The following is a 19,208-nucleotide window of genomic DNA, read 5'->3' as shown; positions in this document are numbered from 1 at the left end:
ATGCCCTGTTGAATCCAGAACATGAATCTGCTTTAAAGGGACTCTCTCCTGTTTCAATGTACAGTTTCTTCAATCGTCATTTAAAACAGAAAGTAAACATTTTTCCAGAGTATTGGGAACAAATTCCGCTTCATTGCGCATGCCGCGGAAAAAGCAAAACGAAGGGGAAACAAGCGGAAAGTAGGCGGCCCGACGGAAAGTAGGAGGGGCTTATGCGAAAAATGGGTGGAGCTTACCACGACAAGGGCGACGGCGGGTGCTGCGGAAAAAGTGACGTAACAGCGGAAAAGTGGCGTAACATCGGAAATTTGTTCAGCTCCACCAATTTCACTGAGAAACATACTTAAAAGTTATGTGCTCTTTGTACTGTCTGCTTTTAATCTGCCAAACAACTTGCCTGAAATTAGTCTGTTACTAGTGTGACATTATGTGCACGTTTAGTGCCCTTACAGCCAAGTGCCCAAACACAGCTTGTTTACATCTGAGCGGCGGCCATGTTTTATTCCGCCTAAAATCTATTTTTAGATTGATTGAGTTGCACGTACTGTTTCTGTAATCTAGGGCTATATATTACTTTTGGATGTCAATAATGAATCAGAATGGATATGGACATTATGTTGCTGTATGTTCGTGCTTAGGTACTTTTTAAGGCCCTGTTGTTCCTTAAATTGCTTTAATGTTCGATCAGCTCCGACCCAAACCTTCGACGCTATCTGAGTTTTAGCGCCAAGTAGGCGACGTCTGGAATTCCTTTGTTATCTCCATGGTTGTAACTTTTTCGTAAATCTAACTTAGTGCACTTCATTTCTTATTCCCTTAACTTGCTTAAGATACTTTTTGAGTTAAAGTGCATTAATAAATGTTTGGATCAAGTAAATCAAAGTTTTCCTCAGTTTGACCGTTGTCTCGCCGCGTGACGTCACTCGTCATTTCGACGACCTGTGTTTCTTTGTCAGGTTTTACGTCACATAACTTGTCATAAATTCCATTTTACCGCAAGTATGACACATGGATGGAAAGTTCAGGAGTTCATTTTGTAAGTGAGTGAATTGTATTGGGTACAGGGAGTGTTTTATTTGAGCAATCTTTATTTTGCTGGGCTTCGATCGTTAAGCGGTCATGTGTTCTGAGTAATGAATCATAATTACTTTTTGATCTGGACTTCCAAAGTTATATTTTATAACATGGTTTAAAAGTATTTTTCATGCTGGTTTTATAGCAACAAACCGATTTCTAATGTGTGCATTTTTTGTAAAGTTATCAGCTGTCAAAGATCCTAAACAAACACAGATTTGGCCAGCATACGGTTCTAGACAGCCGTTCGGGGAGTATTCGAGAGCGCTTCCAGTGCAGTCGGCGCGGACAGTATAAATAGCATCCCGGTACCAGCATAAGTATTCAGTTCGTGTCTCGGCTCCACAGACTGACAAGATGTAGTTCAACATTGTCAGTATGTTGTGGCTTGTAGCCACCGGCCTCGGTCGGGTTGGTGAAGAGGAGGAGGGAAGATGGAGAGACACAGAAATAAAGTTTGTCATGCCAGTATACTGCTGTTGTTGTCACAATGTCATCCGCTGTTGTGTCCGTGAGTGAAAGTCCAGAGTGAGTCCGTAACGCATCAAGAGAAGAGAAACAAAGTCCAGAGTGAGTCCGTAACACATCAAGAGAAGAGAAACAAAGTCCAGAGTGAGTCCGTAACACATCAAGAGAAGAGAAACAAAGTCCAGAGTGAGTCCGTAACACATCAAGAGAAGAGAAACAAAGTCCAGAGTGAGTCCGTAACACATCAAGAGAAGAGAAACAAAGTCCAGAGTCCGTAACACATCAAAAGAAGAGAAACAAAGTCCAGAGTGAGTCCGTAACACATCAAGAGAAGAGAAACAAAGTCCAGAGTGAGTCCGTAACACATCAAGAGAAGAGAAACAAAGTCCAGAGTGAGTCCGTAACACATCAAGAGAAGAGAAACAAAGTCCAGAGTGAGTCCGTAACACATCAAGAGAAGAGAAACAAAGTCCAGAGTGAGTCCGTAACACATCAAGAGAAGAGAAACAAAGTCCAGAGTGAGTCCGTAACACATCAAGAGAAGAGAAACAAAGTCCAGAGTGAGTCCGTAACACATCAAGAGAAGAGAAACAAAGTCCAGAGTGAGTCCGTAACACATCAAGAGAAGAGAAACAAAGTCCAGAGTGAGTCCGTAACACATCAAGAGAAGAGAAACAAAACGAGAGTTTCCGAACCTCCACACTACCATCAACCAAGAGAAAGGGATGAGAGGTTTATTATTTCATACAGATAGTTACATTAGAAAGCAAGGGGAAAAGGTGAGCGGTTTAGCATTTGCACAGCATCACACAGACAGTCACGTTAGATACCAAGGTGAGACAGGTTTCGTACCAATTGTACAAAATAATACAGATAGTCATATTACACAAACCAAGGAACCAGCTGTAGTTTGTTATTTAAAGTACTACCCAGGAAGCACTACATTTGCGATACCAATATGTTCTCAGTGTAAATACAAACACACACGCACTTACGCACGTACAAACACACAAACACAGTTTTCCCCTAAACGCTCAAAACTTGACTACTCTCACTTCAGGCAGAGCTCTACTTACGGTTGATATGTCCAATTCCTTTGCAAATATCTCAAATTTTGAATGATAGTGTGAGGGAATAGCCTTACAGCCCACGTAATAATGTTCAGTGTGCGTGCGCGTGTTTGAGTGACTTCATTGGTACGCATGCACTTTACGCCATCTTGTATGTGACGTAATTTACGACGCACGATGCTAGCTTTTAGAACAGCTTAGCACTGACGCTTCCAGCAGACGTGACTTTATCGCAGACGACCAGCTGCTAATCTGTTAGTATCGATGTGCGGGAGTTGTTTGATAAAATGATAAGTTTCTTTAGGATAATAGTCGCTTACGGACATGGTTGTTTAACGACGGTTAGCGGAAAATAGAGTAGTATAAATTGAGGAAGAACCGGATTATTTGCCGGAAGTTAGTGATTCAGGGTCAGAGTTCACTGTAGCGCATGATTATGCGAAATAGTCCAAAGATTTGAGGTCTATATAATGTTTTGGATTTCAAGTGCGCGGCACTCTTTGTTAATCGGGAGTCTTTTAATTATAACCAAATTCCTTGTTAACCGGGAAAAGTAAACCTTAGCCGACTTCTTCGTTAATCGGAAGCCGGCCTTCATTTCTAACCGTAAGGATTTATTGCTTAGATCTGTTGTTAATCATTCTTTGTGAACTAGGAACCTTGCAGTATACACTAAATAGCTCCTTGTCAATCGGGAGTTCTGTTATAACGTTTGTATAAATTCCTTGTCAAGGGGAATCTGATAGTATCTCATGCACTAAATAGCTCCTTGTCAATCGGGAGTTCTGTTATAACGTTTGTATAAATTCCTTGCCAATCGGGAATCTGATAGTGATAGTATTTCATGCACTGAATAGCTCCTTGTCAAGCGGGAGTTCTGTTATAAAGACTTTAAGTCTGAATAAGTTCCTTGTCAATCGGGAACCTGATAATCACCCCCCTTGTTTAAACGACAGTCAGCGACAGTACTGAGGCACGACAGAAATAATTGTGAAGTGACGAGGGAAGAAAGAAAACGAGTCTGCGTGAGAGAGTGGCGATGTTTGATTCCATGCACTTGTAGAATAAAAATGATGTTTTAAACTGTACAACCACGGTGTGGGCTACATTCGTTCGCAAGAGAGAGGCCGTTGGCCGTATGAGAGCTGAATACTAGATACTACTGCATCGGGGATAAGAGAGGGAAACGGGAAACATTCTTACACTCAAAACAAAACACAACGCGAGGTCAGACAAACAACATCACGAGTAAATAAGAAACATCCTGCACAATCCCCTGGCAGCCCCCGGTTTCAATCAAATCTGCCACAATAGTAAAACACAATTTCTTATGCGGTCTTTCAAAAGATAACGTTCAAATGACTGAATGAAGTTGTCTTTTTTTTCTTTACTTACCAAGTTCTGTCTTTCGGGATCACAATACATGAAAAAGAGCAAAAAAATCAGTGTTAGAGTGTTAGAAAAAGAAGTATGCAAAAGAAGAACCTCAGTGAAAACAGCATTTGAATACGTTCTGCCATTCACACCATTATGAAGGTCAAATATACAGTTTTGGCTTCAAAAAGAAATCTTCCAAGCATAATCAAAATTCAATTGTCAAGGCTTGCCAGATCCAGACATTTTAACGTTTCACAAAGCCATGTCTCATCTTCAAACGTCAAGCTGTCCTGAAGGGCTTCACCAGGACAGTATATAAAGACGTCTAATTGGGCAAAGGAGGGCAGCAAAACTGAGCAGCAACCCTCTAATCTCACTTGCAGTGAAGCCAGGACCCTAATCCGAAACAGGCAAAAATCCACCTTCAAAAAGAAAAACAATGGATATAATCCACACGAAGATGCCATCATCAGCTCACTCGTCACGAGCAGACCATTGTCTTCCGCCTCCGGACAGGCCACTGTGGACTAAACAGCCACCTAAAAAGGATCGGCATCAGACAGTCGGCCCTGTGCCATTGTGGAGAGGCGGACCAGACACCGGACCACTTCCTGCAGACCTGCCAACTCCACTGCAGTGGGAGGAAACATGTCTGGCCCACAGGGACATCGCTGCACACCAAGCTATGGGGCAGCACTCAGGACCTGGAAATGACAGCCCACTTCATGAACATCACGGGCCAAAGAATCTAGACACAGCCATCGTCGAACGCTGAAGAAGAAGAAGAAGAACATGAGAGAACAACTTACCGTGCGTAACCACCAGCTCATGCTGCAGGGAAAGGACTGGCAGGCCCCTCGAGTTTAAAGTTGAACTCCAGCCAGTTCTTGGGTAGGCCTTAGCTCCTTCGAGCTGAGTATCTGAAAACGTCACGTGCAATAGCAATAATAAGGAAACACAAACATGCTTTCAATATAAGCCATGGCTATGCGTTTAGTCCTCGTCATGCTTTAATAACCAGAGGCAGCACAACATTTTGGTCCAAAAACGTGTTTGGGTCGTCAGCATTTTTAGATACGTTTGAATGCCATAGAGGCAATGTGCAATGTACTTTTGTCGTCGTCATCATCTTTCTTACTGTAAAGTGATACTTTTCAAAGTGATTTATCAACATTTGACATTGTGAAAACTATAGACCCTGTTTTCTCAGAATCGTTTCAGTATTGGTGCTGTCATTGGGAAATACTCATCTTCTATACTAACTGTTCAATCTTGTTGCAGATTCCGAAATTTTCATGCCAAATCTGGCCATAAATCGACACGGCTCACATGCTGTCATACATTCTCAATTATGCAAAAGCATAGCGATACAAGTTCATCCTTGTATTATAAAGTTTTCCCAACTAAACCGAGTTCTCAAGTCATTTAAATACACTGACAACAACGATGCACTGTACTAAAATATCCAGCTGTGGAATTTGGGAAAGACATTTTTGATTTGATGTTTATCAGCGCAAGTTTAATCACAACTCATTAGTTTGTCAATGTTAATGTTCTTGAACGAGCCTTTTCGCCTTTAGTACTTTCACCTTTTACACACACACACACACACACACACACACACCACACCACACAACCAACAACAAATGAACGAGACTACAAGTTCTGCTGACACCAATAAGAGTTCTGCGATGGCATGTTGTTGATTAATTGCATGGGTGGTCAATGGATTGGTAATGGTATTTAGTGTTGGTCCTAATTTCCTTCCCCAAAACTCACCAACTGTGCATATCCCACCAGCTGAGTTCAAATTCTCTGGTGCGATGAAGGCCAGACCAAGAACGTTGTCAGACATTGCGTAGCTCGTGAATAAATGAGCCAAACAGAATCGATTGTTTGTAGGAGACCGACTAAAAGCCTGAAGAATAGACGAGGCAAAAACAAATGTATCATGCATGCACCGAAGAAAGTTTCAGACTTAAAACGTTGAGAGCGATATCAAACCATTTTGTCAATCTGTGGGCCTGAAAGATCGACTCTGAAACTGACCAGTCATCACCGAGACTAGTAAGTCCTTGTAAGCGGATTAACCTGCAAACTGAGCGTGACTGACTGGTCTGCGAGAATCATGTGAAGATTAAGCCAATTTTTGTCAAAACCGATTTTCTTTAACTTTGAGTGCATTTTCAATTCAAAACACATAACATATATATATATATTTTTGGAAAGAAAGAATACAATTAAAAGAACTTTCGTGTCTATTTTTGCAATTTCAATTTCTGGACAACTTTCGATTAACTATTTCCTGAGCTGAAATTTAGACATATCGTGAAATTTCACGAAGATCGGTCCAGTAGTTTTCTCTGAATTGCTCTACACACACGTACACATACACCACCACCCTCGTCTCGATTCCCTGTCTATGTTAAAACATTTGGTCAAAACTTCACTAAATGTAAAAAGAGAAGAAAACAAGTCGCGTAAGGCGAAATTACTACATTTAGTCAAGCTGTGGAACTCAGAATGAAACTGAACGTAGTCCGCCGCTAGTGCAAAAGGCAGTGAAAGTGACGAGCCTGTTTGGCGCGGTAGCGGTTGCGCTGTGCTTCACTATGATAGCACGCTTTACTGTACCTCTCTTCGTTTTAACTTTCTGAGCGTGTTTTTAATCCAAACATATCATATCTATATGTTTTTGGAATCAGGAACCGACAAGGAATAAGATGAAATAGTTTTTAAAACGATTTCGGAAATTTAATTTTGATCATAATTTTTATATTTTTAATTTTCAGAGCTTGTTTTTAATCCAAATATAACATATGTATATGTTTTTGGAATCAGAAAATGACGAAGAATAAGATGAAATTGTTTTTGGATCGTTTAATAAAAAAATAATTTTAAATTAAAAGTTTCCGATTTTTAATGACCAAACTCACTCATTAGTTTTTAAGCCACCAAGCTGAAATGCAATACCAAACCCCGGCCTTTGTCGAAGATTGCTTGGCCAAAATTTCAATCAATTTAATTGAAAAATGAGGGTGTGACAGTGCCGCCTCAACTTTTACAAAAAGCCGGATATGACGTCATCAAAGGTATTTATCGAAAAAATGAAAAAAACGTCTGAGGATATCATACCCAGGAACTCTCATGTCAAATTTCATAAAGATCGGCCCAGTAGTTTAGTCTGAATCGCTCTACACACACACACAGACACACAGACACACGCACGCACGCACATACACCACGACCCTCGTCTCGATTCCCCCTCTACGTTAAAACATTTAGTCAAAACTTGACTAAATGTAAAAACAAAACAAAACAAGAAGAGCAAATGCTCGATCGAGTCACTTTCGCTGTTCTGAATATTATATGAGGCATCAGATGGACAGGAAGAAATTGCTATTCACAACACAATACAGATGTAAATAATTTGATGTAAAGAATAATCCTATAAAGTTTGAATCAAATCCGATGAATAGTTTCAGAGATATGATATTTCAATTTTTTTCCTTCAAGACATACCTGTGACCTTGAAAAAGGTCAAAGGTCACCAAAGCAGACGTCAAAGTGTAGAGGTCACTGGGAGTCACGCTCACATAAAATTTGAGCCCGGTCACTTTTATAGTTTCCGAGAAAAGCCCAACGTTAAGTTGTGTGTTGCCGAACAGAAAAGGCTAGTTATCTCCCTTGTTTTTCTGATAACGTTCGTAAAAGGCTACAGATGTAAATACTTTGATGTAAAGAATAATCCTACAAAGTTTCAATCACATCCGATGAACTTTGTCAAAGATATAAAATGTCTAATTTTTCCTTTGACGCTGACCTGTGACCTTGAAAAAGGTCAAAGGTCAACGAAACCATCGTTAAAGTGTAGAGGTCATTGGAGGTCACGACTAAACAAAATATGAGCCCGATCGCTTTGATAGTTTCCGAGAAAAGTCCAACGTTAAGGTGGTGTCTACGGACGGCCGGCCGGACGGCCGGCCGGCCGGACGGCCGGCCGGCCGGCCGGACAGACTAACACTGACCGATTACATAGAGTCACTTTTTCTCAAGTGACTCAAAAACGCCACATCAAGAATAAATACAATTAAGCAGTAGAACATTCGAGAGAAAAGTAAGAATAAGTCACACATTTTCGTAACAGCACATTTGACGGGCTATTCCATAAACATACATTGTGTGAAACAAGAAAACTACACTGGACACACACACACCGTACACACAACGTACACACACACACACACACACACACACACACACACACACACACACACACACACACACACACACACACGTAGGTGTGTTTTACTTACATAAAGTTTCCGATTGTAACCCCAGTTTATGTCAGAGTTGAAATGCCCTCGTTTATTGGTAAATTGGACGTAGATCTTCATCTGAAAGCATTATTTATTGGTTATACAGCTGCTCAGATTGACTAAAACAAAGAGCAAACGTTTGACCGATTCTGCTTCGTTATGGTACGTTATGGTGAAGGTAGTCACTTAAATAAATAAAAAGTTGGAGCTACTTTATAACATTGATATGAGGGAGTTCAATCAAGGTTACAAACTGTGCAAATAAAAGTAGATGCAATTTAGTAGCCACATTCTAAGCTCTTTTTTTAAAACGGTTTTGTTTTTGATCTGGAGCAAAACATTTCACTGCAGTAAAATTGAAATCAAGAATGCTGCAGAAAAAGTGTAAACAGGTTTTCTGCAGTAAAACAACAGCACCGTTTTACTGCAGAAAACCTGTTTACACTTTTTCTGCAGCATTTTGTACTGGCTCATTATAATGTTGGAGCACGTGAGCCCCCCCCTCTGTCGAGAGATGGACTCATCCAGAATTACCAATAGTTGTGCGTGACACGACTGTATTTTGTCTGTCTGACTTCCTTTCCGCCGAAAGTTCAAAGTTTCAAATTAAACAATGGCACCTGTCAGCAACATTGTCACAGTTTTCCCAGACGAACGCAGTAGTTCACTTCGTGTTCGATTTGCTTCAGAAATTGTTCACCTTCGGCCGCCATTGTGAAGTTGAATATAATGCCCTTATGCTACACGAATTCTGATTGGTACACTGCGGAACAAACTATTATACTATCCCAGGGGGCGACGAATACAAACGCTACTTTATAAGGTCATTCGTTTTTCTCCAGAAAAAATGTCACAGACTATTCTGAAGAAAAAGTTAATCGCAATAATGCTGCAGAAAACCAAGTACATTATGCTTCAGAAAAACTGTTTTACTGCAGTAAAAAAACGTTGCTTCGGCGAAAGATGACATTATGCAGAAATGCTGCAGAAAAGACAGTTTTTCTCCAGCATTTCGGTTTTTCTCCAGAATAACTGAATAATGTCATAATCCGCCAAGAGCCAGTACAAAATGCTGCAGAAAAAATATAAACAGGTTTTCTGCAGTAAAACAACAGCACCGTTTTACTGCAGCATTCTTGATTTCAATTTTACTGCAGTAAAATGTTTTGCTGCAGAAAAAAACGCACCTTCGGCGAAAGATGACATTACGCAGAAATGCTGCAGAAAAGACAGTTTTTCTCCAGGATTTGTCTTTTCTGCAGAATAACTGAATAAAGTCATAATCCGCTAAGGATATGTGGACAGTTTCAGAGCTCTAACTTCAAAAATATTCAAAAAATACTTATTTTCGTTTATGTTTTCTACTCCACTCGAACTATGGGTTAAAACGCTTCAAGCTATGGGAAGCCCTGTATGAATGTTCTATTATTATTATTATTATTATTATTATTATTATTATTATTATTATTATTATTATTTAAGTTATTGAGACATCCCAGTGCACTAAGGGATTTATAGAGCAAATCGAGAAAATTCATTATTGTCGAGATTTGCTCTATAAATCCCTTAGTGCACTGGGATTGTTTCAATAACGATATTGTCAGGACCGCCAGAGAAAAAAGAAGATTCAAAACGCACATTTTGCTACACGCATTTGGAAAGGATAACTGTGTGGTCAGGTTTGTGTCAGATCTACTTTTGTGTGGGCTGTCTCAAGTGTGTCGTGCTTTCGTCACACGCAAACTCTTGTTTTAATTTCTGTTGGTAAATTCCAGAGTAGCTTAAAGCTAAAAAGTGATGATCTTTCATACAGACCTCATTTAAATTCGGAAAGGACTGTGCTCTTAGTTATTTGCGATTCGAAACCTTCATCGAGCTTCGACAGATTGACTGTGCAGAGTGTTGCCCCTTGAATTGACTCCAAGGATTCTTCCGAAAACGGCGTATGACTGCCTAAATGGCGGGGTAAAAAACGGTCATACACGTAAAATTCCACTCGTGCAAAAAACACGAGTGTACGTGGGAGTTTCAGCCCACGAACGCAGACGAAGAAGAAGAAGACTCCAAGGCTACGGTTAGCACATTTTCAAAGTAAATGTGGTATGTTTCTCGTGTTGTATCGTCACTCATCGGGAAGTCTGGTACTATATATGAACGGTAAGAATGCTCTGAACTCTACACGTATTATATCCCCATCGTTTGTTTGTTCACATTCGCCCAACACTGCTTGGGGGCTAGGGCAATCGAACCACTGCACTGCAGTCTCATTTTAAAAACAACAAGAAGGGCAAAGCCCATACGACTCACATGCTTGACCTAAACCTAGCAATGACATCATACACTAAGAACTGCTTTACACATTTTTCCTACCAAAATACATGTGACATTGACCCAAGGTCAAGGTCATCCAAGGTCATGCAACACAAAGCTGTTAATTCAAGACATAGGAAGTACAATGGTGCTTATTGGCTCTTTCTACCATGAGATATGGTCACTTTTAGTGGTTCACTACCTTATTTTGGTCACATTTCATAAGGGTCAAAGTGACCTTGACCTTGATCATATGTGACCAAATGTGTCTCATGATGAAAGCATAACATGTGCCCCACATAATTTTTAAGTTTGAAACAGTTATCTTCCATAGTTCAGGGTCAAGGTCACTTCAAAATATGTATACAATCCAACTTTGAAGAGCTCCTGTGACCTTGAAGCAAGGTAAACCAAACTGGTATCAAAAGATGGGGCTTACTTTGCCCTATATATCATATATAGGTGAGGTATTCAATCTCAAAAACTTCAGAGAAAATGTGAAAAATGTGAAAAATAGCTGTTTTTTAGGCAACATTTATGGCCCCTGCGACCTTGACCTTGAAGCAAGGTCAAGATGCTATGTATGTTTTTTGGGGCCTTGTCATCATACACCATCTTGCCAAATTTGGTACTGATAGACTGAATAGTGTCCAAGAAATATCCAACGTTAAAGTTTTCCGGACGGACGGACGGACGGACGGACGTCCGGACGTCCGGACGTCCGGACGTCCGGACGGACGGACGGACGACTCGGGTGAGTACATAGACTCACTTTTGCTTCGCATGTGAGTCAAAAATTGCTCGTCTGCACGCATGGGGCAGGCTGGTAATAAGTTTTATACATGGTAAGAACGGTCTTAACGCTACGGTTAGCACATTTTCAAAGTAAATGTGGTATGTTTCTCGTGTTGTATCGTCACTCATCGGGAAGTCTGGTACTATATATGAACGGTAAGAATGCTCTGAACTCTACACGTATTATATCCCCATCGTTTGTTTGTTCACATTCGCCCAACACTGCTTGGGGGCTAGGGCAATCGAACCACTGCACTGCAGTCTCATTTTAAAAACAACAAGAAGGGCAAAGCCCATACGACTCACATGCTTGACCTAAACCTAGCAATGACATCATACACTAAGAACTGCTTTACACATTTTTCCTACCAAAATACATGTGACATTGACCCAAGGTCAAGGTCATCCAAGGTCATGCAACACAAAGCTGTTAATTCAAGACATAGGAAGTACAATGGTGCTTATTGGCTCTTTCTACCATGAGATATGGTCACTTTTAGTGGTTCACTACCTTATTTTGGTCACATTTCATAAGGGTCAAAGTGACCTTGACCTTGATCATATGTGACCAAATGTGTCTCATGATGAAAGCATAACATGTGCCCCACATAATTTTTAAGTTTGAAACAGTTATCTTCCATAGTTCAGGGTCAAGGTCACTTCAAAATATGTATACAATCCAACTTTGAAGAGCTCCTGTGACCTTGAAGCAAGGTAAACCAAACTGGTATCAAAAGATGGGGCTTACTTTGCCCTATATATCATATATAGGTGAGGTATTCAATCTCAAAAACTTCAGAGAAAATGTGAAAAATGTGAAAAATAGCTGTTTTTTAGGCAACATTTATGGCCCCTGCGACCTTGACCTTGAAGCAAGGTCAAGATGCTATGTATGTTTTTTGGGGCCTTGTCATCATACACCATCTTGCCAAATTTGGTACTGATAGACTGAATAGTGTCCAAGAAATATCCAACGTTAAAGTTTTCCGGACGGACGGACGGACGGACGGACGTCCGGACGTCCGGACGTCCGGACGTCCGGACGGACGGACGGACGACTCGGGTGAGTACATAGACTCACTTTTGCTTCGCATGTGAGTCAAAAATTGCTCGTCTGCACGCATGAGGCAGGCTGGTAATAAGTTTTATACATGGTAAGAACGTTCTTAACCCTACACGTTTTCGATTCCGATTGTTGTTGCCTTGAAATAATAATTCGGAAACCATTCATTTACTGAACTGATGCAGTCGTATTTCAGTGTAGTCTACTATACCTATTAGGACTGGGTGGCCGAGTGGTAACGCACTAGCGCTCGGAAGCGAGAGGTTGCGAGTTCGACCCTGGGTCAGGGCGTTAGCAATTTTCTCCCCCCTTTCCTAACCTAGGTGGTGGGTTCAAGTGCTAGTCTTTCGGATGAGACGAAAAACCGAGGTCCCTTCGTGTACACTACATTGGGGTGTGCACGTTAAAGATACCACGATTGACAAAAGGGTCTTTCCTGGCAAAATTGTATTGGCATAGATAAAAATGTCCACCAAAATACCCGTGTGACTTGGAATAATAGGCCGTGAAAAGTAGGATATGCGCCGAAATGGCTGCGATCTGCTGGCCGATGTGAATGCGTGATGTATTGTGTAAAAAAAATTCCATTTCACACAGCATAAATAAATCCCTGCGCCTTGAATATGTGTGCGATATATACTGTTCAAAAAAAGAAACGCATAGCTTGTAATATTTGGTTAATTTAGTTATATGGCTACAAGGATATCCACCAAACTGCAGAAAATGTTTATCTGGTCGTCGACCTTTCGTCCATTGCCACAAGTGAGCTCTGCACGTGACGCATGCGTTATCAGTGGCTACAATGTCAAAATTGCTCATTTGGCATGACCACTCGTCATGCTTCAGTGTAATCTCGTGAAACTCGGGGAATATTGAGCTCTCACCATGTCTTCCAAAACCCATAAAAGCGGATTGTTCGCCACAAAGAAATCAGACGACAATTCAGCGACGAAAGATGGCCCGATTGAGCAGAGAAGACCGCCAAATTGCATTGGGTCGTTTACAAGCAGGCCAAAGTCAAAGTGCAATTGCCAGGCACTTCCACGTGTCCCAGAGCACCATCAGTAGACTGTGGGTCAGGTTTCAAGCCACTGGCTCCGTTGCTGACTTGCCACGAGCGGGAAGACCAAGGGCGACAACTGCTTGTTTGTTTGTTTATTTGTTGCTTAACGTCCAGCCGACTACGCAGAGCCATATCAGGACGAGGAAGGGGGGGATGAAGGGGGCCACTTGTCAAGCGATTCCTGTTTACAAATGCACTAACCCATTACTTGTGTCCCAGCAGGCTTTAGTAAAACTAAATTAATACCTACTGGAAGATTACCAGTTTCCAGTATGTTAAAATAGGCTTAACCTATCTACTGCTGGACTTACATCAGAACACTAACAGATTAAACTATACATGAATCGCGAGACAAGCGGCAAGAGAAGAGATTTTTGGAAAAAATACAGGTGAATGAGCAAGAAGGCAGAAAAAAGAAAAGAATTCATGAAGAAAAAGAGAGCATGACAGGAAAGAGGAACCAAAAATCTACTTAACAGCAAACTAGAAAGCTCCTGCGGTTCCAAAAACAGGAGGGGCCTTTAATTTCATAACCGCAGTGCCCCACTGCGGGAGCGACAACTGCTGCTCACGACCGCTTCATACGGCTCCGCCACCTCCGGAATCGTTTCCTGTCGGCCTCATCTTCTGTCCAGGCTCTCCCCGGGCCACACCGATTATCGGACCAGACCGTGCGGAACCGCCTGCATGAAGCTGGTTTGAGAGCTCGCAGACCTCACAGAGGAGCTGTCCTCACCCGCCGCCATCGCCAGAACCGAGTGCAGTGGGGCAACCAGCACCTTCGCTGGACCGTCCGGAATCACTGGAGACATGTGTGGTTCAGCGACGAGTCCTACTTCCTGCTCCAGCGACATGATGGTCGGAGGAGGGTCTACCGGAGAGTAAACGAACGTTACGCGCCCAACTGTGTGGATGAGGCACCCGTTCATGGTGGTGGAGGCGTCATGGTGTGGGGGGCGATCAATACCGCTGGAAGGAGCACCCTGGTGCACGTCCAAGGGCGCATAACTGCCCAGCGATACGTGGAGGAAATTCTGCGCCCACACGCCCTTCCTCTTCTGGCTGACCAGGATGCCATATTCCAGCAGGACAACGCTCGCCCGCACACAGCACGACTCACCACCCAGTTCCTCACCGACCACCATGTCCAGGTGCTTCCCTGGCCATCCATGTCGCCAGACATGAACCCGATAGAACACCTCTGGGATGAATTGGACAGACGTGTGCGCAGGCGAGAAGAAGCGCCGGCAAATCACCGCGATCTATTGCAGGCACTTCAGGAGGAGTGGGACACCATCCCACAGCAAGATATCCGGCATCTGATCCAGTCCATGCCCAGAAGGTGCCGGGCAGTTGTTGCTGCTCAAGGCAGTCACACCCCCTACTGACTTGACAGCCTCGGCACCCAATCGTATTGATTGACTGATTGATTTGAAGATGCAAATGAACTGTGTGTGCATTCAACTGTGTCCATACCAAATTTCAAACAAATAATCTAAATATTGGATTTTCTGTTAATTTTTTCGACAAATAAAACAAATTTGGCAAGTAGCAACTATGCGTTTCTTTTTTTGAACAGTATAAATTGCATAAAAAAAATAAAAAAATAAAAAATCCCTGCGCTTAGAACTGTACCCACGGAATACGCGCGATATAAGCCTCATATTGATTGATTGATTGATTGATAACAGAGTCGACTTCCAAATGCTGGTCTAGCTGGTACGTTATCTGAATAACACGTGTTTTGTGTTTGCCGCTGGGAATTTTATACTAACTCATCATTTGGTAATGTGGTTAATAAGCTACATGCCACTAACACGGCATATGAGAAGGATCTTTGCAAGTCAAAACGAGAAGAGACCATTGTGGAAGAGACACAGCCGCTTCTATTTTTAGATCAGTGGGATTCACTGTGGCACAGGCGCCTGCGATCTGTCAGAGAAAATAACACTTCTGCTTTGAGCCGCATGAAATTTATGGTTATTTTTTGGTAAAGTGGAGAATATAAGCTACATGTCATAAATTAATTCTGAGGATGAGAGTACAGTCTCGCTTTGGCAAAGGGCGTAAGAATACGCTCTGTGGAAAAGTTATCGCACTCCAACTTCCAAGAGTGCGCTAACAGATTTAAGCGCATCGCCATTAGCTAATCAACTGGTTCACATCAGTCATGTGACACCAGTACTTACTGACAATTATTATTATTATTATTACTATTATCAAAAATTAAGAAAACACTAGTTTTTCATTTTTTTACCTAAGCCTGACCCCATTGTGACCTTGAAATTTGTTGAGGGTCAACACATTTAAGTCATATCAGGAGGTCAAACTCTGGAAGTATGAACAGTTTCAAAGCAGTAGTTTCAAAAGAGACACAAAAAATCCATTGTATAACCCTAACTCAACCCCACTGTAAGTCCTTGACATTTGAACGGTCAACCAGACTTAGGTCATGTTTAAAGGTCATAAAACCCTCGACGTATGTAAAGTTTCCAGGCTAAAGCTTCAATGACGTTGAAGAAATTGAAAATGTTCCATATTTTGCACCCGAACTCCACCCCACTGTGCTCTAGAAAGTTTTAGAAGGGTTAGCTGGACTTGGGTCATATCTAGGTCATCAAACCCTAGAAATGTGTAAAGTTTCAAAGCCCCAGTGTCAAAAGGGAAGAAATAACTATACCTCATCAATTTGGAATCCCATGTCATAAAACCCATTGTCAGCATCAAAGACAGTTCTTTTGTAGTGAACGTTGACTTTCTGGATGGTTGAAATCTGCAACAAATGTACCGGTGCATTTCTATCCACAAACTTGTTGGTACTTCTTGTTTGATGTACATGAATTCAAGCACAATACATTGCTCTACAAAAAAATACTCTCAAACCACCAAATTAGTCAAATTGGAACTGCTTCAGAAACTCATTACTGCAAACGAGCAAAACAAATTTGTTTTGATTGTAGCACACAGTTCATGGAAATAAAACTTCTGTGTTTAGTCTTGTTAAAACAGACGGTGTTTATCCACACATATGCATATCGACCTAAGTCTTGGAAAACCTACCTAAACGGCTGAAGCTTTGAAGTCTCCAAAGAGTGTTCTCTGAATCTGTATCGTGACCAAATGCTAGAACTTGTGGCATAAATGACAGGACTGAGGAGGCTTTTTTTCAATCACACACATTTGGTTTCTCTGATATTTTTACTGTCTCAAGCAATCATCTATTTTGCTCTGAAACAGTTGAACTGCTCTGGTCCGCACTTTTTGTTACCAAAATGTTTACACACATAACAAAAACACAACCACAAAAAAGTGCATGCAATTTGAAAGGCTTTACTTACAATAAATGAAGCTGAAATTTGACGCTTGTTGTTACCCATGTTTTTAAAGAAATAGTAATCAGCCACGACCAGCAGTGGGCAGGTGTTTTTTTCAACTGCTCCCCTCTTGTGCCGTGAATCGCCTACAAATATAGAGAACGTTTTCATGTACAAGAAGGTCGCTATGTACACATTTTCATATCTAGTTGTCTTAAAATAATTGAGAATGTTGCCTCTGATTTCAAACAAGTTGTATATGTTCATAACATGCAAACGTCACGTCATATTATATATCGATGTAACGGTTTTTAAGTGCTCTATCTGAAAACCATGTTCGATTTGTGAACTATCTCCCTTTGGCTGTACCAGACGACAGTTATTGCAAAATAAGGGTTTACTGAAAGAAACTTGTGATTTTGGACTTCAAATGGAGCGTTTATAAAATAAAAGGTCTAATTACAGTCTCTAAGACATCCTTTTTCCGAAGGGTAAAAGTATTACCTGGTTGGCCAGTACTATCTGGTCAAATGGGTCAAAATAGCCATTTCTGCACTTTTGCTGCTTGTGCAAGACACTTCAAATACTCCTATGATACGAGTGATAAATATCAAGCCTACTGACAAACTGCCACATTTTCGCGTTTCGTTACATTTTCATTTTTATATAATTTTCTCAAGCAATGAGAACTCCCGGGGATTCCCCTTTTACGCGCGCGTCATGAAGTTCGGCTGCAAAATGCACGTGTCGCTATTTTTCATCTGTGCCCAGCTTGTAGCGTTTTGTGGCGAAAGAGGACTTGCGGCAGACAAAGAGGACGAGAAGAATGTAAGCCGGTATACACATATATTGCTATTTCATATGTTACGTAGATTTCCATTGGTCAATTGGGCAAAACTGAGCTCATTGCAAAAGTGATATCGACGACATTTCTGTCGATATCAGTTTTGATATCGACGACCTCTTTTTTGCTTCCCCACTTCAAAAACAAAGACACATAAATTTAAAAACTAAAAAATAAATATTGAAATGTAATTATCCCAGAATTTAGTTGAGCAAGTAATTAATTACTTTTTGAAAGAAAAGACATTTGGAAACACTGGAAAGTACAAGAAAAGAGTGAACAAAAAGAAATAATAATCAGAGGGAGGGATATGGAATAGCCAAAATTGAAACAAATGCTTTTGTAATTTCTGTACAGTGAATGCAAAATGTCCAGAGAAATAGCAATATAGCTAACATTGACGGACTGTGTGATGATATCTTCTGCTATTGGTCTGTTTCGACAGTGATATCAAAATCGATTTTGATATCACTGTCTCAACAGACCATAGCAGCAGATATCATCACACAGTCCGTCAATATTGGGTAATATGCAATTGTGGCAAACTATCATTCATTGAATGTGTTGCATTGTAGTGATCTAGTACCGTTTTTCCTTTTTGTCCCCCCCCCCCCTTCACCAGCCCCCACCCGGCCGCAACACACACACACACACACACACACACACACACACACACACACAGAGTAGGCTACAGATAAAGAGAGAGAGAGGGGGAGAGGGAGAGGGAGAGAGAGGGAGAGGGAGAGAGGGAGGGAGAGAGAGAGAAGCATCCCACAAAGAGAAACTTGAAAGCGTAATAATAACTGGCGAGCCCCGGAGTAAGGACGGTACTAGCTGTGGCTCTGACTCATAACCTTGACCGACTTATAGCATCCTGCTTAATACTAAAGACCGTGTTACATAGTCGTTTTTTCGTTAGTTTAGTTCTGTTAATTCTGTCCGGTTGATTTTTCTTCTACTGGCAGACCTGATTACCACTAAAATTTCCTGGTGTAAAAATGAGACTAACAAGAAGGGCAAAGCCCATACGACTCACATGCTTGACCTTGACCTTTACATGACCTTGACCTTCAGGGTCAAGGTCAAATAACTAAACCTAGCAATGACATCATACACTAAGAACTGCTTTACACATTTTTCCTACCAAAATACATGTGACCTTGACCCAAGGTCATCCAAGGTCATGCAACACAAAGCTGTTAATTCAAGACATAGGAAGTACAATGGTGCTTATTGGCTCTTTCTACCATGAGATATGGTCACTTTTAGTGGTTCACTACCTTATTTTGGTCACATTTCATAAGGGTCAAAGTGACCTTGACCTTGATCATATGTGACCAAATGTGTCTCATGATGAAAGCATAACATGTGCCCCACATAATTTTTAAGTTTGAAACAGTTATCTTCCATAGTTCAGGGTCAAGGTCACTTCAAAATATGTATACAATCCAACTTTGAAGAGCTCCTGTGACCTTGAAGCAAGGTAAACCAAACTGGTATCAAAAGATGGG

At 41.3% G+C, this 19,208-nt stretch overlaps 1 protein-coding gene across 1 annotated transcript in view; it reads right to left on the bottom strand.

The window, feature by feature from the left end:
* Positions 1-1,786: 1,786 nt before the first annotated feature.
* The window catches only part of LOC138952199 (ADAM 17-like protease), a 33,403-nt gene continuing 15,981 nt past the window's right edge, over positions 1,787-19,208 (bottom strand). The window contains exons 7-12 of the mRNA XM_070323806.1: positions 16,878-16,999; positions 16,220-16,312; positions 8,306-8,386; positions 5,769-5,907; positions 4,799-4,909; positions 1,787-2,244 (exon numbers count right to left, since the gene is read on the bottom strand). Coding sequence (XP_070179907.1) covers positions 1,787-2,244; positions 4,799-4,909; positions 5,769-5,907; positions 8,306-8,386; positions 16,220-16,312; positions 16,878-16,999 — 1,004 coding nt within the window. The remainder of the gene's footprint in view (positions 2,245-4,798; positions 4,910-5,768; positions 5,908-8,305; positions 8,387-16,219; positions 16,313-16,877; positions 17,000-19,208) is intronic.

Source organism: Littorina saxatilis, linkage group LG2 (genome assembly GCF_037325665.1).
Source record: "Littorina saxatilis isolate snail1 linkage group LG2, US_GU_Lsax_2.0, whole genome shotgun sequence".
NCBI lineage: Eukaryota > Metazoa > Mollusca > Gastropoda > Littorinimorpha > Littorinidae > Littorina > Littorina saxatilis.
This window is presented reverse-complemented; position numbering and strand designations above follow the sequence as displayed.